Genomic DNA, 23,333 nt, shown 5'->3' with positions numbered 1-23,333 from the left:
GGAGCTGGTGTTTATCCCAGGGTTACCTGGAGCCTGCAGGCACAGGTTTTGAAAGGGACAAGAAGTGGATTTTAGAAGTGACGCTGCACTCAGTGCCGCAGTTCTCTTTATGGAAACAGCTGGTCCAGAGTACTTGCAACAATTTTGGGCTGGCCCCCCCAAAGGAGGAAGGTTGTGTAGGTCTCTGTGGAGGGTATATACAGCCACAGGGTGTGTGGTGTTTCATCTCTAGCAAGGTGTTTGTCCCTAAAACACACCTGGGTGGATAAAACCCAAGTTTCTCCGTGGGTCATGTCAACACAGAGTGTTTTTCAGAAGCTTTGCAGCCAAAGGTCTGTCCAGTTGCCTGTTGATAAGTGGGCTGTTAAATGTGCCAATGGCATTGGCGTGTGCAGGAGTGAGTTTTATGGGTAGCTAGATTTTTGGTTTCTTCAGTCGTTCTGGAAAAGGAGAATTAAGAGCCCTGTTTGCTGCCAGTACTGAGGGCAGTGGGCATCTGCAGGTGTAAAGATTTAAAGAATTTCTGTTCTCTAGAGGTGAAGATCAACAGCTGAGGTCACTGCAGTGGTTTTTTACATTTTTAGTGTGTTCATCATCATCATACCTATATCTTTTTTGTTGTAGTTCAGCTGAGGCATCTTTAACAAGTTTAAGACCAAATGTGTGTGTGAATATACATTTATACATGTATATATAGCTGTATATTGTTTGCATTAGGCAGTTGTTCTTCGCGTGTGATAGTGTAAATACATTAGGTTTACCTACCTGGTGTAAGGATATTAAAGAACACTCTCAGATACGGTCCTTAGTACTTATTTTCTCTATTTATAAACTCAACTTTGAAGACAAGACCTGGTTTTATCTCTGGTTTGTCGCTTTCCTTACAGAACACTTATTCCTATCCTGGTGTCACCACTGAAGCACAACCCATCAGTTGATTATTCCAGGCTCTGACTCTTTTGCATACTACCTTGCATTGTTTAATTAACGTTTGTGCAGAGATTTAAAAATACAAGAGCTATATCATTGCTAAGTTTCACCATTGTTTTTGTATATTGATATCACTAGTGGCAAACTAAGTGGAATGTCACAAAACATCGTGGATGCTGTTAAAATGGTGGTTTGGGTTGCATCCCAAAGAGCTAGTGAGGAAGTAATCTGAGGGAACACTTCTGAAGCTGCCAGCTTGACCTCTGCAATGGCAGTTTTGCAAAGAGAAAGGAGGGAGGGAGGGATTGTAGGCTTGGAAACACCTGGCACGGCCTTGCAGAGGTAGTGGCAGCAACGGGGTGGAAATGGAAGCTCTGGAGGTGGGAGCTGCCCGCTCTGCCCATGGGACACCATGGTGTTGGTGAACACAAATGTAGCCTGTTCAGTCACATTGCTCTGGCTGAACAAATGCTATCAGTGATATTTGTAAATAAGTTACTGATACCCCACTGCCCAATGTGGGGTGCACGGGGCTCCCTGCCACCCTCTGCCTCCCCTGGCCTTCTGAAGAGCTGGTGGGGTGGCCCTGGGCGGAGGGGTTCCTGGCGTCCCTGTGGATCCGGGCTCTGACCTTGGCTCTGTTCCTCTCTGTTCCAGCCGTTCAACACAGGACAAAGCACAGCAGCCCCTACGTCCAACGCCAGGCACTTCGCACTCTGCCCCTGCTCAGAGCTGCAGTGGCAAATGGCTCCTCCAGATCCAGGCTGCAGGAACTGCAGAGCCAACTCCGCCAGGCGTGGAGGAGGCGGCGGCCTTCTCTCTGGGGCAATGGCTGGCTGTGCTGCTGGGGCTCCGCGCAGGACTGATCCCAGCACCACCATGTGCTCTTCCTTCATTAAACAGTTTATTAGTGTGTCTGAACCTGCAGATCTCGAGTTACTGCTCTTCTGCAGTTCTGTCTCCAACCGGTGGGTCTTGCTTTGGCCCCCAGGGCATTGAGGTAGAGGACAGAAAGGGTACTTGTGCTCAGCAACCATTGCCCAGGCAAGCAGTGTAGTAGACAAAGAGACCAGAAACCACTCTTCACTTGGTTCTTCTGCTGAAGCCTTTAATGCTTCCAACAAGAGCAGAGCCCAGAGCTGTGGGCTGAAATACTTGTCCTTGGAGATGTCCACAAACGTTCTCCCCACCGTGACCTGCCATTTGTGCCTCTTTGGCCGGATCCTGTGGAGCTCCTTTGGTGCTGTGTCACTATGGGGTGGGTTTGCTGGGCTGGGGGAGCCCCTGTGGCACGTGTCACTCCTGTGGCACCGTGTCACAGGGCCCTTTGTGACCCGCCGTGATAAGGGTGCTGGTGGCACAGCAACCACCTCACTGTGCCCGGAGGACACGACGGGACAGGACAGGAGCGAGAGGAGCTGCCAGGAGCCCCTGTGCAGACGCCTTGTGCCCTGTTGATCCGTGTCTGCTGTCTACAGCGCTTTTCCTACACGTCTCCCATCCCTGCAGCAGGAGCCCTTGAGGCCAGACAGCAGCGGGATGACGTGGAGACCCCCATTCACACCCAGGGTGGTCTGGCTGAATGACGATAGTGAGGATGAGGACGAGGAGGAGAAGGAGGTTGAGGCTGCCCCAGCATCGCAGCATGAGGAGGTGCAGGAGCACCAGCTGCTGCAGGCAGGTCAGTGGTGGGCTGGGCCGCAGGGCGAGTGGCTGCAGCCGGCTGGGACCATCCCCGTGGGCATCCCCAAGGAAAGAGGGGACGAGGGGACAGGGCTGTTCCCCACGCTGGGCTCTGGCCATGCTCCATCCACGGGCACTCCCAGCCCCATCCTGCGGCCAGGGAGACGGGGGTCAGTGTCCCCACCAGCCCCTGTCACGGGGCTCGGCTGTGTTCTCCAGCCTCTCCCGCAGCCCCTCAGCTCTGCCCACGCTTGGTCTTTGCCAGATCCCAGCTGGGAGCTGCCAGAAGAGGAGCAGAAGCAGGAAGACACCCATGTCCTGCACAACCCCAGAGCAAAGGTACCCGCAGCCAGCCCTGCTCTCGCTGCCCAGCCAAGCACCGCTGTTGGGCACTCGGTGTGGCATCCTTCTCTTCCCTGCCCTTCCTATTCCCGCAGCTGTTTTGGGAAACTGTCCACCCCAAAGACTGTGAAGGCTCCACTGTCGAGCTCGCTGAGGCCATGACAGAAGGACAATCCTACGACGCGGAGGCTGGTGCTGCTCTGCTGGATATGCTTGTGGAAAGCGAGGTCTCCACTTTGAAGCAGGTAAGTAGCCTGTGGCCAGAGTTGGAGCCCACCCAGGGATCCTGTGGCCCCTGAAGCCGGCTCTGCTGGGCTCCCAACAGCCTTCTATGCCAGCACACTGTGGTGGGAAGGGCAGCACTTGTCGGAGGAAGCTGGGGAAATGTTTTCCTCCGGCAGCACTCCAACTCTCAGCTGTGCTTCCTCCAGGTGCCCAGGATTGTGCGGTGCATCCACCGGTGGTTCATGACCAACACGGACGAGTCAGTTGAGCACAGCCTGGACAACACCCTTGTGGAGCTCACCGACGCGCACCCCCATGATGTGGTGGTGGCCCTGCTGCGCTGTGCCCCATCGTGCGACCGGTACTGGGAAACCTGCCCTGAGGGCTCAGGGCTGCCCAGCCTTTAGAGCCCATCGGTCTGCACAGCCCGTCCCGTGCGGGCTGGCAGACAGATAGAGACTTTCAGGACCCCCTGGCCCCTCTATTGCCCAGCCCTGGCACGTCAGCCCCAGAGCCCGCTGCCGTGCTCCCCCTGCCCACCAAGGCACCGCTGCTCAGCCGCCTGCTGCCCGCAGGGGCAGAGCCGCTGGGTGCCGCCTGCGAGGGGCAGCGGGCAGAGCCAGGGCTGGTGGCCAGCCTGGGCCCCGGCGGTTGCCCGGGCCCTGGTGCTGTGGCCAAAACCCCAGTGACACGGAGCTCTGTGCCTGCAGAGCCGCTGCAGCCATGTGGAGGATGATGGTCACCACCAGCATGACCACAAAGAAGGTGTTCCGGGAGCTGCTCTGCGTGCTGGAGGACTGGCCGCTGCACAGCACGTCCACCTGTGACGGGGACCAACAGGACGTCCTTGCCCTGGCTGTAAGTGACCCGACCAGGCTCAGCCCCAGGGTCGTCTCTGCGGGCGGTTCTCCATCGTCCCCTGCCACTGCATCTCCCGCGGTGGCTGGAAACCCGGGGCAGGGGCAGGTTTAGGAGCATCCAGGCCAGGCGCTCCCCTTGCGTCCACGCTCGGGCCCGGCCACAGGCATGTTTTGGCACTGAGCGCGGTCTCTGGCTGTTCTGTTTTCTGCAGGCAACCAGGGCTCTGTGGGAGATACTTCAAATGCCCAGGTGCCCAAGAGGGCTGAAGGTGTATTTCCCTCGCCTCCTCCTGGCTCTGCTCTTCCAAGTTGTGTACAGCACAGAGCAGATGCCAGACGAGGTGGATACTTTCTGGAGGGAATGCCAGGAGGAAGGCGGCCTTCCCACCAGCCCCAGCAGGTGCTCCATCCCAGTCCTCCCAGCCCTGCCATGGCCCTGGGCCTGGAGCCAGGGGTACAAGCGTGACCTGGGCTTTGCTCTGCACACAGGTTTATAGTGCTGACTGTGAAAGCACTGCTCTGCCGTCTGGGCTACAGGCTTGTAGCCTTTGAAGTGGAACGTAAGCGTGGCTGGGACACGCTCCTCCACGCTGAGACCCACCACTGCGCAATGGGGCTGCTGGCCAGGTGAGAGCCCCCTTCTCCCTGCTCCCCGTGCCATTGGTGCCCGGCAGAGGGGGCACCCCACACAATCCCCTTGGTGCTGGGTGAGAGGGACTGGTCTGCGGTGATGGCCCAGCAGACTGGCAAAGGCTGGGAGAGCTGGGTGCAGAGGAGCAGCCACCCCCCAAAGCGCCGGCGTCCCCTCCCGAGGGCCTGGGCTGACGGCACAGAGCCGGGGTCTGTCTGCAGGCAGCACCAGCCAGGGCAGCCGCCGCGGCGGCAGGATGTGCTGAGGGCTGGGGACGGAGCCTGGGGGACGAGTCCCCCTGGGCAGGAAAGGGGTCTCTGAGAAAGGGAAGGCTTTGGGGTGGGAAGGGTGTTTTTTACAGTTTCCTCCCCAAAAGGAGCGTGCTGGTGCTGGGCACTGCCTTTCTCCTGGTGAGGGGTACGGAAAAGACCCGGGCCTGTGGGAGCAAATGCTGCTGGTGGCTGGAGTGGAGCACAAAGGGGTCTTTGGCCCTTGACGGGGACAGGGAGTCCCAGGAGAGGTTTGCCTGCCATGCTCATGGCCGATGGTGCCTTTTTCCCCTTGCCAGAGAGATCCGTGTTGTCTCAAGACACCTCAATGCCTCTGTGGCGTCCTACCTGGTCGAGCTGCTCAGCAGGAATGAGCCCCGCTGTGAGCTCCCTGCCATGGCGTTCCTTGTGGAGGTGAGCCTGATGGCGAGCGCTGCCTCGCTGAGCTGCTTCCCACCGCTCTGCCCTCTCGTAGCCGCGGCTGCATGGGGAGCCCAGTCGGTGGGTGTGGGGCAGAGGGTGGGCTCCTCTGTGTGCCCTTGGCCCCCTGCTGCTGGGGGGACACTTGCCTCTGTCCGTGTTTTGTGCCCCCCTTGCGCCAGCTCTCGCTCTTGCGTCCGCGGCTCCTCGTAGGATGAGCAATCAGAGGCTGCTGAGGGCCGGGGTCCTGCTGGCCGGGCACCCCGTCACTGCTCTGTGTGTTTCAGATCCTGGCCTCCCCTGGCCCAAATGTAAGAGCTGAGAGCTTCCTGCAGCTTGTCCCAAGATACCTGCAGAGCAACTGCAGCATGACGCGTTCCCTGCTGCTCAAAGGCCTCAACGTGATCTGCGACACACCGTGGATGGTGAGCAGGAGGCAGCGGCTGAAGCCGTGCTGGTGCCGTGGGGCTGGGCAGGGGTGCTGGCTAGCGCAGCGGCTTGGCCTTGGCTGGGCTGCGGGAGCTGTGGTAGCTGCTCCCAGCTCTCCTGCCTCCCTGTTCACCTGCCCGAGTCCTTCGGGGCAGGCCGTTGGCGTCTGGGCCCTGAGGAGGCAGCGTGGGCTCCAGCTGCCACAACTGCTCCAGCTGCCACAACTGCTCCAACTGTTCCACGCAGGTCCCAAAAATGCGGTTCCTGGTGCAAAGACTCACGGATCTACTGCAAGACGCAGATATGGATATGGTCAGGATGACCCTGTCTGTGCTCAGGAAGGTGGTCCGTGACCCGAGCGTCCCAATTTCCACCCCCATCGCTCTGCAGCTGGCTGAGAGGCTCCAGCCACTCTTTGACAACGTAAGGCTTCATGCAGCCCCCATGGGTGCTGGGTGCTGGCAGGAAACCTTTTGCCTTGTGGATTTTCTGACCTAGGACCAGGTGCACCTGAGGCAGCTGGTGCTGAGCTCTTGCCCTCTTCCTGTCCACCAGGAGTCCTGGTATGTGCGACAGCTCTCCGTCAGCATCTTTAAAAAGGTGATAGAGCGTGTAGCAAATGATGGAAAAAAGCTGCTGAAGACGCTTGTGCACCAGAGCCTGCTCCCCCTGATCTTCCACGTGTTTGATGAGAACAAGGCCGTGGCAGCGGTGAGGATTTCTGACCTGCTGGTGTCCCTATGGGAGGTGGCTCAGCCGCCTCCTGCCCTGACACCTCACAGACTGCAGAGCTCCAGCCACCTCCTGGCCTGGGCTCCAGAGCAGCAGCTCTGGGGGACGTCTGTCCTGCTGCCCCGGCAGCACCCGGTGCCCGAGATGGGGGTTGCCCTGCTCCTCTGCCCAAGCACCAACCTGCCGGCAGACGAGTTCCCCACCTGCTGCATCTCCTTGCCACGGGCCAGCACAGGCCCTGAGCCTTGCCCAGGCGCAGGGGACGCAGGTCCCGTGCCCTGGGCAGTGGTGCAATTTCTCAATCTCTGCTGCTCTGCAGACCTGTAGGGATACCCTGCTGCAAGCTACCGCTTTCCTGAAGAAGGAGAAGCTCAGGCAGGTGGTGTTAAGGGATCAGCAGACAGAGGCGATCGGCGAGTGCCTGGTAAGGATGGCCGTGAAGCCCCAGCCCCAGCCTGGTCAAGCCCCCCGAGCCCAGTGTGTGGGGCTGGCAGCTGTGCCCCTGCCCACTGCTGCAGCCCATCGCCGCCAGCCTGCAGCCCACACACGCTCCCGTACCTCGGGTGTGCGGCCCCACGGGCTCTTCTCCAAGCTCCTCTCCCTGCCCGAGCCCAGGGCTGCTGACGGAGCCCCGGCCCAGCTGCGGGTTGGGGACAGGATGGCACTGCAGCTCCTCGGGGAGCAGCCAGCCCTCTTGCTCCCTCCAGACCCGGCACCAGCCGGCTGCTGGCTGGGTGTTGTGGGTGTCCTGGCAGGGGAGGCCAGTCCTGGGCACAGGGACCACCCGGCCAGGGGCAGAGTCTGCACCAGCCCTTGTCTCCATCCCCTGTCGCTCTCTCCAGCTGGTAGAGTGCCGCAGCAGAGCAGCAGAGTACCTGGGTCAGTCATTGACGTACGTGCAGAGCCCACAGGACTCCATACGAGAGGCAGCCATCGCTTTCCTTGGTGAGGCACAACCCCCCAGGGTCCCTCCCAGCCGTGCTGCAGCTCAGCCCCAGCCCCGGGTGCTGCACGGGCAGCAGGATTCGGCCCAGTGGCTCTGGAGCCGCCACTGCCCGATGTGGGGTGCACGGGGCTCCCCGCCGCCCTCTCCCTCCCCTGCCCTTGGGCATCACGCTTGGGGCAGAGCCCGGGCTCAGCCCTGCCAGGGGCAGGGGCGCCTGTGGCCGGGCTGCTGTGGGGGAGCTGCGCTGCTGGGGCGAGCAGGAGCGGTGACGGGCTGTGTGTTTCCAGGGGTCCTTGGGCAGCACATGAGGGCTCAGCCGGAGAAGTTCCAGCTCGTCTACGACGGTGAGTGAGGGCAGCGGGGTGTCAGCAGGGACTGGTGGGGAGGAGGAAGGACCCTGGCCAGGGAGCTGCAATCCCTGCCCCGGCCGGGGAGGGCTCTGCTCCCTGCGCAGACGAGGGGTGGTGGGGGCAGAGCAGAGGGAGGTTTCAAGGACTCGTGGGCTATTCGTGGCCAGCTCCTTCCATCCGATCCCGTTGGCTGCTGTTCCCCCTGGCCATCCGAAGAGCTGGTGGGGTGGCCCTGGCAGGAGGGGTTTCTGGTTCCCTGTGGATCCGCGCTCTAACCTTGGCTCTGTTCCTCTCTGTTCCAGCCGTTCAACACGCAACAAAGGACAGCAGCCCCTACGTCCAACGCCAGGCACTTCACACTCTGCCCCTGCTCAGAGCTGCAGCGGCAAATGGCTCCTCCAGATCCAGGCTGCAGGAACTGCAGAGCCAACTCCGCCAGGCGTGGAGGAGGCGGCGGCCTTCTCTCTGGGGCAATGGCTGGCTGTGCTGCTGGGGCTCCGCGCAGGACTGATCCCAGCACCGCCATGTGCTCTTCCCTGAATAAACAGTTTATTGAGTGTCTGAACCTGCAGATCTCGAGTTACTGCTCTTCTGCCCTTCTGTCTCCAACCAGTGGGTCTTGCTTTGGCATGGGAGAAGAAGAGAAAAAGGGTTCTTGTGCTCAGCAACAACAGTTGCCCAGGCATGCAGCGTGGTAGGAAAAGTGACCAGAAAGCCCTTTGCCCCTTGCTTCATCTGCTGAAGCCTCTAATGCTTCCGACAAAGCCCTTGCGCAGAGCCCGGAGTTGTGGGGATCCCTGAAAAACTCGTCCTGGGAGATGTCCGCAAATACTCTTCCAGCCGTGACCTGCCATTTGCTTCTTGCTGACGGGATAGTTGAGGGGTCCGAGTTGCCTCTTGAACCGGCTCCGGTTTCCTGTTTCCAGGCAAAATGCTGCCATTTGTGTCAAAATCAGTGTTTAAAATCTATTTTGTTTTTCAAAGGGAGCTGTTACGGCATTCTCTCCAGAATTTGAAATTTAGTTTTGATGTCCTCTACCTCCTGTGCTCTACACATTATGTTTTGTCAATCTACAGGTTTTTATCCTTTGTTTCTGCACAAGTGTTTCTCCCAGCTCTAGGAAATGTCCCGGTGCTCTTCCTGTGTTTTCCTTGTACTGTTTCCTAGAGTCTTTTTTTGAAGAGATGTGTTTGAAACCCTGAGTAATGCATCTTTGTGCCTTAGTAGCAAGCACTGAGCCCAAGTGATTTAAAGCAAAGATGGCCGGAGCTCTCTGCCTCTCTGGGGCTGGGATGTCAGGGGGGTTGGTTGCTGCAGGAAGGCTGTTTACCCTGCATTCTTCCTAAATTGCAGTGGAGGCACAAGGCATGGTGTACCCACGGTGTACCCATGCCCAGGGGTTCATCAGTCTCAGCCTGAGAAATCTGAGCACTGCTCTAGGAGAGCAGCACACGAGTTTGACACTTTAGCACAGGATTTTGATACGGTAGCACGGGAGTTTGCTACCGGTTGTTTGCTTTTTCCCCATGACCGTTTGCCCTGAGGCAAAGCTCTTTCAGGCCCCAAAGCCCCATCTCCCTGGCACTCTAGTCAGTCCCCAGGGTTATGCGCCAGTCTTATGGCTTTGCCCGAAAATCTCACCAAAAGCATCACCTTTACTAGATGGGATTAATTGCTTCAGTTGCACCTACTCCTCTGGAGCCATCTGTTTGCAAGTAGCTACATTCTCCCTGATGTTGCTCTGGTAGAGCCCTGAGTCTTTGGACAAGCTCGTGGATAAAACATGGGGTTCCATGAAGCACAGGAGCTATTCCTCAAAGGCTTCCCATGGGGAACTGAGGTGCATCGGGGTTTGCTGGATCTTTAAGATCACAGCCAGAAGGGGCAGCTCTAAGCAGTGCCAGTGTGAGCGCTGTAGCCTGGTGCTGGTGGTGGGGACAGCGGACGTGGGAATTGGGAGAAATTAAACTAGATGGATAAACGTGTGTTGGCCAGCACAAGGCACTGCAGGTTGCCCAGTTTTTATCCTTTGTTTCTGCACAAGTGTTTCTCCCAGCTCTAGGAAATGTCCCAATGCTCTTCCTGTGCTTTTAGACCCACATTGGGTCAGAGGTCCGGTTTGGAGTCGTGTTGGCGCATTGCGGAGCAGTGGAGTGGAGCGGAGCGTGGGTCATCCAGCCAGCTTCATGGCCAGAGCCGTTGAAGCTGGAACTGGAGCTACTGTACCTGAGCCACAGCATCTCCAGGGGGTTAGCCCATACCTGGGGTGTTGGAGACTTGGATGTAAACCCAGTTCTGGCCAATCATGAACACCGAGGAGATGTGCTGCTTCGTTATTGCCCAAGTAGGAACCCGTTTTCACCTTCAAAAGTGGTCAAGCCTGAAAATCAGCAGTTGAAGCCTGTGGGTTGCTGTCTTGGAGGTAATGCATTGAGGTGCAAACAATGCATTTTTGGCAGTATTATGGATAGTAGCGAGCTTTGCTGTGGGAAGATGAGCAATACTGTGGCCTAGCGGTCTCCTCGGAAAAGACCTGGATGCTTCCAGAGGTTGCTGCCTCTTCCAGATGCCGGAGGAACAAACCTTGCAAGCTGCACCAGCCGGGCTTTGATAACTCAGCTTCACAGGTGACTGGAGCCCTCCTGTCTGCTTGTCACTAAACCCAGGAGTGCTCCTGTGGCCTCTGCCAGCCCGACAAGGCTTCTGTGGTCGTCCTCTAACTGAGGCTTAGGCTGCCCTGTTGTGAAGCTACAAGGAATTTAATTACATGTGGTCAGATTTTGCAGGTGCTTGGACCTTTGAGATCAATCTTGGCTTGTTCATGTTGCAAAAATTCTCTGTGGCTGTAGCTGAATACATGCATATGTGTTTGCAGGATCGAGGGAAAGCTGCTCACACTATATACCTTTTCTTGAGATCATTTCTGCCATTAGGTGAAATGAAGACACGTTTCTAAGGGGCTCAGTCTGTTGATAAATGAAGTCCATTGATAATTTCCAGCGAATAATTTTTACCCATCTTTCTGAAGTGCTCATTCAAAAGTTGGTGTCTCTCTGGATTTTTTTGGATTACTTGGAAAGTATTAGCTCAAACTATTTTTTTTATAAGGTCACAAATATGAGCAATATATTTAAGTATTATTATAGACATAGTTTTTTAAGCTGTTCAAATGAACAATTAAAATTAAAGTGTAAAGGAAATATGTTCCATGCCAAAACCTTTTGACGAAGGAATGGTGTCAGGTTATTTATGAGGAATGAGTGCTCTTGTTTATAATTCCAGAATTTTAAAAAGTAAGAAGTTTTCCAGGGTTGTATGCAATCCATATCTGTCTTCTGGGAGTCAATAAAACACTGCTTGGCTTCCTTCACTTGCTTGTCCCTTTTTTGTGCAGCTGTTACGTGGAAAGAAGTTGGGAGGCAGAGCTGTGGTTGCCGGTGCTCCCGTGTTCCTCACAAATCACTGTCACTGAGCACCAATGGATAGCGATGTATATAATGTGGAGTGACTGCATAAGATAAGGCAGCTCAGCTTCCAGCAGCTGCCGAATTTTGTGGCTGACTTTTGTGTTGGGAGAAAAGCCTGGGCTGGGTGGATGGGACTTGCAGGGCTGCTCTGAGAGCGGCTTCGGTTCTTTTAATTGTGGGTTTTTTCATATTTTTGATTGCACACGAGTTTTTGTTTCAGGATCTTCAAAGGACTTGAAATAAATAATAACAACTTTAACGTTGATAAATACTTGAAATCTAATTTAAGCTGTTTTTCTCCAGATGACGTTCTAGTGATGATAAAGTTTGTAGGTTCGTAAAATAGATAATTTTAATTATAGATGTTTGAAATATATATGATCGCTTTAAGAAGATTTGGGCCTAAAGACTCACGCTTGAAATATCGGTTACAGCCGTACTCAGGACCTGGTAATAATTATAGATTATTTCTTACCGCTTGTGTGTGAAGCGTATTGTGTGTAGGAGTTTGTTAGCAACTGTTCTCACCCTGGTGTAGCCGGTGATGGTGACTCTGCCTATGTGGGGACATACAGCAGCGGGGTTTCTGTACCTATGGCCATTTTGGTCTTCTCATCTTGGAGAAATTTTTTCACGGGTGGTTACTACGTAGGAAACTCAAGAGTAAGAAGATTTTTGTGTGCCATGCCTCCGTGCATGCTCTAAATCTGAAATAACTTGCAGCGGTAAGTCTAAGGATCTCGTGTTGCATTTCATGAGTCCAGTTCTGTGCTGTTGACCCAAGGGCAAAAGTAAATCTCATCCTGCTCGCTCGGTGAAAACACGCGTGAAATGAAGCTGTTGGTTCCGAGTCCTCGGTGGCACGAAGCAGAGTGTGTCCCCCACGGCAGAGCAGCGCTGCCTTTTGAAACCAAGCTGTCTTCTTAAAAAATAACCAACTAGGAGCTGAGAATCAGTTCTAAGAGTTGCTCAGTCATGGTCACCAAATGTTTCAGTTTGTTTTGTTTTGTTTTTTAAAATATCAATAATTTTATAACTAGCAAAGATGATTATTGCCATTCCATAAATTAGGTTTTAAGGCTTGGGAGGCTCATGCTTGCAGGCAAGCTGTGTTTTGGATTCTTTGCATTTTGATTGTCATAAAATGTCCACTGAGAAAATGATCCCAAAGTTGAACTGAAGAGGAAGCAAAGCTACAGTTCAAGTATACTCTTAGAACAAAATTTTTATTTAAAACCTAAGAACCCAGAGAAATAAAACACATAAAATTAATTATCCTGTCTCAGAATAGACTTTTTTTATTTTTGCTGGGTTTGTTTTGTTTATTTTGTTTGGTTGGGTTTGTGTTGGTTTTGGTTTGATTGCTTTTTTTGGTTGGTTGGTTTGAGGTTTGTTTTTTAATACCAAGTGATTTCAGTTGAGTTTGAAGGTTTTCATCTTGGCTTAACGTGCTCCTGTTTGGAGAGGAGCTGGTGTTTATCCCAGGGTTACCTGGAGCCTGCAGGCACAGGTTTTGAAAGGGACAAGAAGTGGATTTTAGAAGTGACGCTGCACTCAGTGCCGCAGTTCTCTTTATGGAAACAGCTGGTCCAGAGTACTTGCAACAATTTTGGGCTGGCCCCCCCAAAGGAGGAAGGTTGTGTAGGTCTCTGTGGAGGGTATATACAGCCACAGGGTGTGTGGTGTTTCATCTCTAGCAAGGTGTTTGTCCCTAAAACACACCTGGGTGGATAAAACCCAAGTTTCTCCGTGGGTCATGTCAACACAGAGTGTTTTTCAGAAGCTTTGCAGCCAAAGGTCTGTCCAGTTGCCTGTTGATAAGTGGGCTGTTAAATGTGCCAATGGCATTGGCGTGTGCAGGAGTGAGTTTTATGGGTAGCTAGATTTTTGGTTTCTTCAGTCGTTCTGGAAAAGGAGAATTAAGAGCCCTGTTTGCTGCCAGTACTGAGGGCAGTGGGCATCAGCAGGTGTAAAGATTTAAAGAATTTCTGTTCTCTAGAGGTGAAGATCCACAGCTGAGGTCACTGCAGTGGTTTTTTACATTTTTAGTGTGTTCATCATCATCATACCTATATCTTTTTTGTTGTAGTTCAGCTGAGGCATCTTTAACAAGTTTAAGACCAAATGTGTGTGTGAATATACAATTATACATGTATATATAGCTGTATATTGTTTGCATTAGGCAGTTGTTCTTCCCGTGTGATAGTGTAAATACATTAGGTTTACCTACCTGGTGTAAGGATATTAAAGAACACTCTCAGATACTGCCCTTTGTACTTATTTTCTCTATTTATAAACTCAACTTTGAAGACAAGACCTGGTTTTATCTCTGGTTTGTCGCTTTCCTTACAGAACACTTATTCCTATCCTGGTGTCACCACTGAAGCACAACCCATCAGTTGATTATTCCAGGCTCTGACTCTTTTGCATACTACCTTGCATTGTTTAATTAACGTTTGTGCAGAGATTTAAAAATACAAGAGCTATATCATTGCTAAGTTTCACCATTGTTTTTGTATATTGATATCACTAGTGGCAAACTAAGTGGAATGTCACAAAACATCGTGGATGCTGTTAAAATGGTGGTTTGGGTTGCATCCTAAAGAGCTAGTGAGGAAGTAATCTGAGGGAACACTTCTGAAGCTGCCAGCTTGACCTCTGAAATGGCAGTTTTGCAAAGAGAAAGGAGGGAGGGAGGGATTGTAGGCTTGGAAACACCTGGCACGGCCTTGCAGAGGTAGTGGCAGCAACGGGGTGGAAATGGAAGCTCTGGAGGTGGGAGCTGCCCGCTCTGCCCATGGGACACCATGGTGTTGGTGAACACAAATGTAGCCTGTTCAGTCACATTGCTCTGGCTGAACAAATGCTATCAGTGATATTTGTAAATAAGTTACTGATACCCCACTGCCCGATGTGGGGTGCACGGGGCTCCCTGCCACCCTCTGCCTCCCCTGGCCTTCCGAAGAGCTGGTGGGGTGGCCCTGGGCGGAGGGGTTCCTGGTGTCCCTGTGGATCCGGGCTCTGACCTTGGCTCTGTTCCTCTCTGTTCCAGCCGTTCAACACAGGACAAAGGACAGCAGCCCCTACGTCCAACGCCAGGCACTTCGCACTCTGCCCCTGCTCAGAGCTGCAGTGGCAAATGGCTCCTCCAGATCCAGGCTGCAGGAACTGCAGAGCCAACTCCACCAGGCGTGGAGGAGGCGGCGGCCTTCTCTCTGGGGCAATGGCTGGCTGTGCTGCTGGGGCTCTGCGCAGGACTGATCCCAGCACGGCCATGTGCTCTTCCTTCATTAAACAGTTTATTAGAGTGTCTGAACCTGCAGATCTCGAGTTACTGCTCTTCTGCAGTTCTGTCTCCAACCGGTGGGTCTTGCTTTGGCCCCCAGGGCATTGAGGTAGAGGACAGAAAGGGTACTTGTGCTCAGCAACCATTGCCCAGGCAAGCAGTGTAGTAGACAAAGAGACCAGAAACCACTCTTCACTTGGTTCTTCTGCTGAAGCCTTTAATGCTTCCAACAAGAGCAGAGCCCAGAGCTGTGGGCTGAAATACTTGTCCTTGGAGATGTCCACAAACGTTCTCCCCACCGTGACCTGCCATTTGTGCCTCTTTAGCCGGATCCTGTGGAGCTCCTTTGGTGCTGTGTCACTATGGGGTGGGTTTGCTGGGCTGGGGGAGCCCCTGTGGCACGTGTCACTCCTGTGGCACCGTGTCACAGGGCCCTTTGTGACCCGCCGTGATAAGGGTGCTGGTGGCACAGCAACCACCTCACTGTGCCCGGAGGACACGACGGGACAGGACAGGAGCGAGAGGAGCTGCCAGGAGCCCCTGTGCAGACGCCTTGTGCCCTGTTGATCCGTGTCTGCTGTCTACAGCGCTTTTCCTACACGTCTCCCATCCCTGCAGCAGGAGCCCTTGAGGCCAGACAGCAGCGGGATGACGTGGAGACCCCCATTCACACCCAGGGTGGTCTGGCTGAATGACGATAGTGAGGATGAGGACGAGGAGGAGAAGGAGGTTGAGGCTGCCCCAGCATCGCAGCATGAGGAGGTGCAGGAGCACCAGCTGCTGCAGGCAGGTCAGTGGCCGGGCTGGGCCGCAGGGCGAGTGGCTGCAGCCGGCTGGGACCATCCCCGTGGGCATCCCCAAGGAAAGAGGGGACGAGGGGACAGGGCTGTTCCCCACGCTGGGCTCTGGCCATGCTCCATCCACGGGCACTCCCAGCCCCATCCTGCGGCCAGGGAGACGGGGGTCAGTGTCCCCACCAGCCCCTGTCACGGGGCTCGGCTGTGTTCTCCAGCCTCTCCCGCAGCCCCTCAGCTCTGCCCACGCTTGGTCTTTGCCAGATCCCAGCTGGGAGCTGCCAGAAGAGGAGCAGAAGCAGGAAGACACCCATGTCCTGCACAACCCCAGAGCAAAGGTACCCGCAGCCAGCCCTGCTCTCGCTGCCCAGCCAAGCACCGCTGTTGGGCACTCGGTGTGGCATCCTTCTCTTCCCTGCCCTTCCTATTCCCGCAGCTGTTTTGGGAAACTGTCCACCCCAAAGACTGTGAAGGCTCCACTGTCGAGCTCGCTGAGGCCATGACAGAAGGACAATCCTACGACGCGGAGGCTGGTGCTGCTCTGCTGGATATGCTTGTGGAAAGCGAGGTCTCCACTTTGAAGCAGGTAAGTAGCCTGTGGCCAGAGTTGGAGCCCACCCAGGGATCCTGTGGCCCCTGAAGCCGGCTCTGCTGGGCTCCCAACAGCCTTCTAGGCCAGCACACTGTGGTGGGAAGGGCAGCACTTGTCGGAGGAAGCTGGGGAAATGTTTTCCTCCGGCAGCACTCCAACTCTCAGCTGTGCTTCCTCCAGGTGCCCAGGATTGTGCGGTGCATCCACCGGTGGTTCATGACCAACACGGACGAGTCAGTTGAGCACAGCCTGGACAACACCCTTGTGGAGCTCACCGACGCGCACCCCCATGATGTGGTGGTGGCCCTGCTGCGCTGTGCCCCATCGTGCGACCGGTACTGGGAAACCTGCCCTGAGGGCTCAGGGCTGCCCAGCCTTTAGAGCCCATCGGTCTGCACAGCCCGTCCCGTGCGGGCTGGCAGACAGATAGAGACTTTCAGGACCCCCTGGCCCCTCTATTGCCCAGCCCTGGCACGTCAGCCCCAGAGCCCGCTGCCGTGCTCCCCCTGCCCACCAAGGCACCGCTGCTCAGCCGCCTGCTGCCCGCAGGGGCAGAGCCGCTGGGTGCCGCCTGCGAGGGGCAGCGGGCAGAGCCAGGGCTGGTGGCCAGCCTGGGCCCCCGCGGTTGCCCGGGCCCTGGTGCTGTGGCCAAAACCCCAGTGACACGGAGCTCTGTGCCTGCAGAGCCGCTGCAGCCATGTGGAGGATGATGGTCACCACCAGCATGACCACAAAGAAGGTGTTCCGGGAGCTGCTCTGCGTGCTGGAGGACTGGCCGCTGCACAGCACGTCCACCTGTGACGGGGACCAACAGGACGTCCTTGCCCTGGCTGTAAGTGACCCGACCAGGCTCAGCCCCAGGGTCGTCTCTGCGGGCGGTTCTCCATCGTCCCCTGCCACTGCATCTCCCGCGGTGGCTGGAAACCCGGGGCAGGGGCAGGTTTAGGAGCATCCAGGCCAGGCGCTCCCCTTGCGTCCACGCTCGGGCCCGGCCACAGGCATGTTTTGGCACTGAGCGCGGTCTCTGGCTGTTCTGTTTTCTGCAGGCAACCAGGGCTCTGTGGGAGATACTTCAAATGCCCAGGTTCCCAAGAGGGCTGAAGGTGTATTTCCCTCGCCTCCTCCTGGCTCTGCTCTTCCAAGTTGTGTACAGCACAGAGCAGATGCCAGACGAGGTGGATACTTTCTGGAGGGAATGCCAGGAGGAAGGCGGCCTTCCCACCAGCCCCAGCAGGTGCTCCATCCCAGTCCTCCCAGCCCTGCCATGGCCCTGGGCCTGGAGCCAGGGGTACAAGCGTGACCTGGGCTTTGCTCTGCACACAGGTTTATAGTGCTGACTGTGAAAGCACTGCTCTGCCGTCTGGGCTACAGGCTTGTAGCCTTTGAAGTGGAACGTAAGCGTGGCTGGGACACGCTCCTCCACGCTGAGACCCACCACTGCGCAATGGGGCTGCTGGCCAGGTGAGAGCCCCCTTCTCCCTGCTCCCCGTGCCATTGGTGCCCGGCAGAGGGGGCACCCCACACAATCCCCTTGGTGCTGGGTGAGAGGGACTGGTCTGCGGTGATGGCCCAGCAGACTGGCAAAGGCTGGGAGAGCTGGGTGCAGAGGAGCAGCCACCCCCCAAAGCGCCGGCGTCCCCTCCCGAGGGCCTGGGCTGACGGCACAGAGCCGGGGTCTGTCTGCAGGCAGCACCAGCCAGGGCAGCCGCCGCGGCGGCAGGATGTGCTGAGGGCTGGGGACGGAGCCTGGGGGACGAGTCCCCCTGGGCAGGAAAGGGGTCTCTGAGAAAGGGAAGGCTTTGGGGTGGGAAGGGTGTTTTTTACAGTTTCCTCCCCAAAAGGAGCGTGCTGGTGCTGGGCACTGCCTTTCTCCTGGTGAGGGGTACGGAAAAGACCCGGGCCTGTGGGAGCAAATGCTGCTGGTGGCTGGAGTGGAGCACAAAGGGGTCTTTGGCCCTTGACGGGGACAGGGAGTCCCAGGAGAGGTTTGCCTGCCATGCTCATGGCCGATGGTGCCTTTTTCCCCTTGCCAGAGAGATCCGTGTTGTCTCAAGACACCTCAATGCCTCTGTGGCGTCCTACCTGGTCGAGCTGCTCAGCAGGAATGAGCCCCGCTGTGAGCTCCCTGCCATGGCGTTCCTTGTGGAGGTGAGCCTGATGGCGAGCGCTGCCTCGCTGAGCTGCTTCCCACCGCTCTGCCCTCTCGTAGCCGCGGCTGCATGGGGAGCCCAGTCGGTGGGTGTGGGGCAGAGGGTGGGCTCCTCTGTGTGCCCTTGGCCCCCTGCTGCTGGGGGGACACTTGCCTCTGTCCGTGTTTTGTGCCCCCCTTGCGCCAGCTCTCGCTCTTGCGTCCGCGGCTCCTCGTAGGATGAGCAATCAGAGGCTGCTGAGGGCCGGGGTCCTGCTGGCCGGGCACCCCGTCACTGCTCTGTGTGTTTCAGATCCTGGCCTCCCCTGGCCCAAATGTAAGAGCTGAGAGCTTCCTGCAGCTGGTCCCAAGATACCTGCAGAGCAACTGCAGCATAATGCGTTCGCTGGTGCTCAAAGGCCTCACCGTGATCTGCGACACACCGTGGATGGTGAGCAGGAGGCAGCGGCTGAAGCCGTGCTGGTGCCGTGGGGCTGGGCATAGGTGCTGGCTAGCGCAGCGGCTTGGCCTTGGCTGGGCTGCGGGAGCTGTGGTAGCTGCTCCCAGCTCTCCTGCCTCCCTGTTCACCTGCCCGAGTCCTTCGGGGCAGGCCGTTGGCATCTGGGCCCTGAGGAGGCAGCGTGGGCTCCAGCTGCCACAACTGCTCCAGCTGCCACAACTGCTCCAACTGTTCCACGCAGGTCCCAAAAATGCGGTTCCTGGTGCAAAGACTCACGGATCTACTGCAAGACGCAGATATGGATATGGTCAGGATGACCCTGTCTGTGCTCAGGAAGGTGGTCCGTGACCCGAGCGTCCCAATTTCCACCCCCATCGCTCTGCAGCTGGCTGAGAGGCTCCAGCCACTCTTTGACAACGTAAGGCTTCGTGCAGCCCCCATGGGTGCTGGGTGCTGGCAGGAAACCTTTTGCCTTGTGGATTTTCTGACCTAGGACCAGGTGCACCTGAGGCAGCTGGTGCTGAGCTCTTGCCCTCTTCCTGTCCACCAGGAGTCCTGGTATGTGCGACAGCTCTCCGTCAGCATCTTTAAAAAGGTGATAGAGCGTGTAGCAAATGATGGAAAAAAGCTGCTGAAGACGCTTGTGCACCAGAGCCTGCTCCCCCTGATCTTCCACGTGTTTGATGAGAACAAGGCCGTGGCAGCGGTGAGGATTTCTGACCTGCTGGTGTCCCCATGGGAGGTGGCTCAGCCGCCTCCTGCCCTGACACCTCACAGACTGCAGAGCTCCAGCCACCTCCTGGCCTGGGCTCCAGAGCAGCAGCTCTGGGGGACGTCTGTCCTGCTGCCCCGGCAGCACCCGGTGCCCGAGATGGGGGTTGCCCTGCTCCTCTGCCCAAGCACCAACCTGCCGGCAGACGAGTTCCCCACCTGCTGCATCTCCTTGCCACGGGCCAGCACAGGCCCTGAGCCTTGCCCAGGCGCAGGGGACGCAGGTCCCGTGCCCTGGGCAGTGGTGCCATCTCTCGATCTCTGCTGCTCTGCAGACCTGTAGGGATACCCTGCTGCAAGCTACCGCTTTCCTGAAGAAGGAGAAGCTCAGGCAGGCGGTGTTAAGGGATCAGCAGACAGAGGCGATCGGCGAGTGCCTGGTAAGGATGGCCGTGAAGCCCCAGCCCCAGCCTGGTCAAGCCCCCCGAGCCCAGTGTGTGGGGCTGGCAGCTGTGCCCCTGCCCACTGCTGCAGCCCATCGCCGCCAGCCTGCAGCCCACACACGCTCCCGTACCTCGGGTGTGCGGCCCCACGGGCTCTTCTCCAAGCTCCTCTCCCTGCCCGAGCCCAGGGCTGCTGACGGAGCCCCGGCCCAGCTGCGGGTTGGGGACAGGATGGCACTGCAGCTCCTCGGGGAGCAGCCAGCCCTCTTGCTCCCTCCAGACCCGGCACCAGCCGGCTGCTGGCTGGGTGTTGTGGGTGTCCTGGCAGGGGAGGCCAGTCCTGGGCACAGGGACCACCCGGCCAGGGGCAGAGTCTGCACCAGCCCTTGTCTCCATCCCCTGTCGCTCTCTCCAGCTGGTAGAGTGCCGCAGCAGAGCAGCAGAGTACCTGCGTCAGACCCTGACGTACATGCAGAGCCCACAGGACTCCATACGAGAGGCAGCCGTCGCGTTCCTTGGTGAGGCACAACCCCCCAGGGTCCCTCCCAGCCGTGCTGCAGCTCAGCCCCAGCCCCGGGTGCTGCACGGGCAGCAGGATTCGGCCCAGTGGCTCTGGAGCCGCCACTGCCCGATGTGGGGTGCACGGGGCTCCCCGCCGCCCTCTCCCTCCCCTGCCCTTGGGCATCACGCTTGGGGCAGAGCCCGGGCTCAGCCCTGCCAGGGGCAGGGGCGCCTGTGGCCGGGCTGCTGTGGGGGAGCTGCGCTGCTGGGGCGAGCAGGAGCGGTGACGGGCTGTGTGTTTCCAGGGGTCCTTGGGCAGCACATGAGGGCTCAGCCGGAGAAGTTCCAGCTCGTCTACCACGGTGAGTGAGGGCAGCGGGGTGTCAGCAGGGACTGGTGGGGAGGAGGAAGGACCCTGGCCAGGGAGCTGCAATCCCTGCCCCGGCCGGGGAGGGCTCTGCTCCCTGCGCAGACGAGGGGTGGTGGGGGCAGAGCAGAGAGAGGTATCAAGGACATGTGGGCTATTTGTGGCCAGCTCCTTCCATCCGATCCCGTTGGCCGCTGTTCCCCCTGGCCATCCGAAGAGCTGGTGGGGTGGCCCTGGCAGGAGGGGTTTCTGGTTCCCTGTGGATCCGCGCTCTAACCTTGACTCTGTTCCTCTCTGTTCCAGCCGTTCAACACGCGACAAAGGACAGCAGCCCCTACGTCCAACGCCAGGCACTTCACACTCTGCCCCTGCTGAGACCTGCAGTGGCAAATGGCTCCTCCAGATCCAGGCTGCAGGAACTGCAGAGCCAACTCCGCCAGGCGTGGAGGAGGCGGCGGCCTTCTCTCTGGGGCAATGGCTGGCTGTGCTGCTGGGGCTCCGCACAGGACTGATCCCAGCACCGCCATGTGCTCTTCCCTGAATAAACAGTTTATTGAGTGTCTGAACCTGCAGATCTCGAGTTACTGCTCTTCTGCCCTTCTGTCTCCAACCAGTGGGTCTTGCTTTGGCATGGGAGAAGAAGAGAAAAAGGGTTCTTGTGCTCAGCAACAACAGTTGCCCAGGCATGCAGCGTGGTAGGAAAAGTGACCAGAAAGCCCTTTGCCCCTTGCTTCATCTGCTGAAGCCTCTAATGCTTCCGACAAAGCCCTTGCGCAGAGCCCGGAGTTGTGGGGATCCCTGAAAAACTTGTCCTGGGAGATGTCCACAAATACTCTTCCAGCCGTGACCTGCCATTTGCTTCTTGCTGACGGGATTGTTGAGGGGTCCGAGTTGCCTCTTTAACCGGCTCCGGTTTCCTGTTTCCAGGCAAAATGCTGCCATTTGTGTCAAAATCAGTGTTTAAAATCTATTTTGTTTTTCAAAGGGAGCTGTTACGGCATTCTCTCCAGAATTTGAAATTTAGTTTTGATGTCCTCTACCTCCTGTGCTCTACACATTATGTTTTGTCAATCTACAGGTTTTTATCCTTTGTTTCTGCACAAGTGTTTCTCCCAGCTCTAGGAAATGTCCCAATGCTCTTCCTGTGTTTTCCTTGTACTGTTTCCTAGAGTCTTTTTTTGAAGAGATGTGTTTGAAACCCTGAGTAATGCATCTTTGTGCCTTAGTAGCAAGCACTGAGCCCAAGTGATTTAAAGCAAAGATGGCCGGAGCTCTCTGCCTCTCTGGGGCTGGGATGTCAGGGGGGTTGGTTGCTGCAGGAAGGCTGTTTACCCTGCATTCTTCCTAAATTGCAGTGGAGGCACAAGGTGTGGTGTACCCACGGTGTACCCATGCCCAGGGGTTCATCAGTCTCAGCCTGAGAAATCTGAGCACTGCTCTAGGAGAGCAGCACACGAGTTTGACACTTTAGCACAGGATTTTGATACGGTAGCACGGGAGTTTGCTACCGGTTGTTTGCTTTTTCCCCATGACCGTTTGCCCTGAGGCAAAGCTCTTTCAGGCCCCAAAGCCCCATCTCCCTGGCACTCTAGTCAGTCCCCAGGGTTATGCGCCAGTGTGGCAGATGGCAACCCCCCTCCCTCTTTTAATATGGCACATCTTCCCCTTTCTCTGCTATTTGAGGCTAACAGCTTCTTTTGTTTGGCCCAGAGCACCCTGGCTCCTGGGACATTAGCAGAAGGGAGTGCCAAGGCACACTGGGCCGCGCCCAGTGTGGGGGATGTTTGAGGGCTTCAGGGGCACCCACACTCAGTGTGGGGGGTGCAGAGAAGCTTATACAATGCCTACAGTCAGGTCTGATCAGATAACAAAACGGGACTCTCGTCGAGACTCCGCCCATTGCCGCGGGTCTCTTGGAGCACGAGCTTAGCCACTGCCGCCACGAGAGCCCCCCTCCCCGGGATGGAGACTCCGCTTGCCTCGCCGCCACGGTGTAAGTAAAACTTCTCGCAGGATTGCGAGTATATTTTCTTTCCGTGCACACTTGCACAAGTACTTTATTTCCTCGCACAATCGCGAGTATATTTTCCTCCCGTGCTTCCACATACGCACGTGTAGGATTCCGTGCACATTTGCACGTGTAAAATAACTCTCGCAGGACTGCGAGCGTATTATAAATTTACTCTCGCGACATCGCGAGTGCACACTTTCCGTACTCACTGCGAGTACGTGTATCTCTATAAAAATAATCCCACACCGTGTTCAGGCAAGTGTGTATTCCTCCGGGACTCAGGGACGGCTCCGGCATTGTTTTGGTGAAGCCACGTGCATGCACTCTGTGGACCTCCTGTTGTATTAGTGGCTGCCCCTCTCAATAATTTCCTCCACTGATATCCGAACCTGTATTTAAGTCACATTCGGAGTGCTAAAACCCTGTGCCTCGCTGGTCTAATAAAAGTTGGTTTTGGACCTTGTGGTCCCTAAAATTGACCTGTGGGTTGCTCTGTGACAGCCAGTCTTATGGCTTTGCCCGAAAATCTCACCAAAAGCATCACCTTTACTAGATGGGATTAATTGCTTCAGTTGCACCTACTCCTCTGGAGCCATCTGTTTGCAAGTAGCTACATTCTCCCTGATGTTGCTCTGGAAGAGCCCTGAGTCTTTGGACAAGCTCGTGGATAAAACATGGGGTTCCATGAAGCACAGGAGCTATTCCTCAAAGGCTTCCCATGGGGAACTGAGGTGCATCGGGGTTTGCTGGATCTT

General features: G+C 56.5%; 2 protein-coding genes across 4 annotated transcripts; both read left to right on the top strand.

Moving 5' to 3' along the window:
- The first annotated feature begins 1,803 nt into the window (after positions 1-1,803).
- Positions 1,804-9,020, top strand: LOC135579891 (maestro heat-like repeat-containing protein family member 6). 3 transcript variants are annotated; one of them, XM_065069348.1, is made up of 14 exons: positions 1,804-2,611; positions 2,879-2,952; positions 3,051-3,200; positions 3,387-3,541; positions 3,891-4,038; positions 4,253-4,440; positions 4,530-4,667; positions 5,240-5,354; positions 5,648-5,785; positions 6,036-6,212; positions 6,345-6,500; positions 6,841-7,466; positions 7,755-7,811; positions 8,120-9,020. In XM_065069348.1, the coding sequence occupies exons 1-14, from the start codon at positions 2,470-2,472 to the stop codon at positions 8,355-8,357; spliced, it is 2,502 nt and encodes an 833-aa protein (XP_064925420.1). In that variant the 5' UTR covers positions 1,804-2,469; the 3' UTR covers positions 8,358-9,020. The 3 variants fall into 3 exon arrangements, with proteins under 3 accessions (XP_064925420.1, XP_064925419.1, XP_064925421.1); XM_065069349.1 differs by having other exon boundaries at positions 1,806-2,952; positions 6,841-6,945; positions 7,364-7,466; XM_065069347.1 differs by having other exon boundaries at positions 1,804-2,952.
- Positions 9,021-9,193: 173 nt separating this feature from the next.
- LOC135579892 (maestro heat-like repeat-containing protein family member 6) lies at positions 9,194-22,822 on the top strand. The gene is made up of 14 exons (XM_065069350.1): positions 9,194-15,361; positions 15,630-15,703; positions 15,802-15,951; positions 16,138-16,292; positions 16,642-16,789; positions 17,004-17,191; positions 17,281-17,418; positions 17,991-18,105; positions 18,399-18,536; positions 18,787-18,963; positions 19,096-19,251; positions 19,592-19,696; positions 20,115-20,562; positions 20,871-22,822. The coding sequence occupies exons 1-14, from the start codon at positions 15,220-15,222 to the stop codon at positions 21,077-21,079; spliced, it is 2,343 nt and encodes a 780-aa protein (XP_064925422.1). The 5' UTR covers positions 9,194-15,219; the 3' UTR covers positions 21,080-22,822.
- Positions 22,823-23,333: the final 511 nt, after the last annotated feature.

This window comes from Columba livia, chromosome 7, assembly GCF_036013475.1.
Source record: "Columba livia isolate bColLiv1 breed racing homer chromosome 7, bColLiv1.pat.W.v2, whole genome shotgun sequence".
Classification (NCBI taxonomy): domain Eukaryota; kingdom Metazoa; phylum Chordata; class Aves; order Columbiformes; family Columbidae; genus Columba; species Columba livia.
Note: the sequence above shows the minus strand (reverse complement) of the source record. Positions and strands in the feature narration are given on the sequence as shown.

Coding starts and splice junctions, on each gene's coding strand:
- LOC135579892 (XM_065069350.1), top strand. CDS start 15,220: ATGACGTGGAGACCCCCATTCACACCCAGGGTGGTCTGGCTGAATGAC. Junction 15,952..16,137: donor AGGTCTCCACTTTGAAGCAG/GTAAGTAGCCTG, acceptor TGCTTCCTCCAG/GTGCCCAGGATTGTGCGGTG. Junction 17,419..17,990: donor GCAATGGGGCTGCTGGCCAG/GTGAGAGCCCCC, acceptor TCCCCTTGCCAG/AGAGATCCGTGTTGTCTCAA.
- LOC135579891 (XM_065069347.1), top strand. CDS start 2,470: ATGACGTGGAGACCCCCATTCACACCCAGGGTGGTCTGGCTGAATGAC. Junction 3,201..3,386: donor AGGTCTCCACTTTGAAGCAG/GTAAGTAGCCTG, acceptor TGCTTCCTCCAG/GTGCCCAGGATTGTGCGGTG. Junction 3,542..3,890: donor TGTGCCCCATCGTGCGACCG/GTACTGGGAAAC, acceptor CTGTGCCTGCAG/AGCCGCTGCAGCCATGTGGA.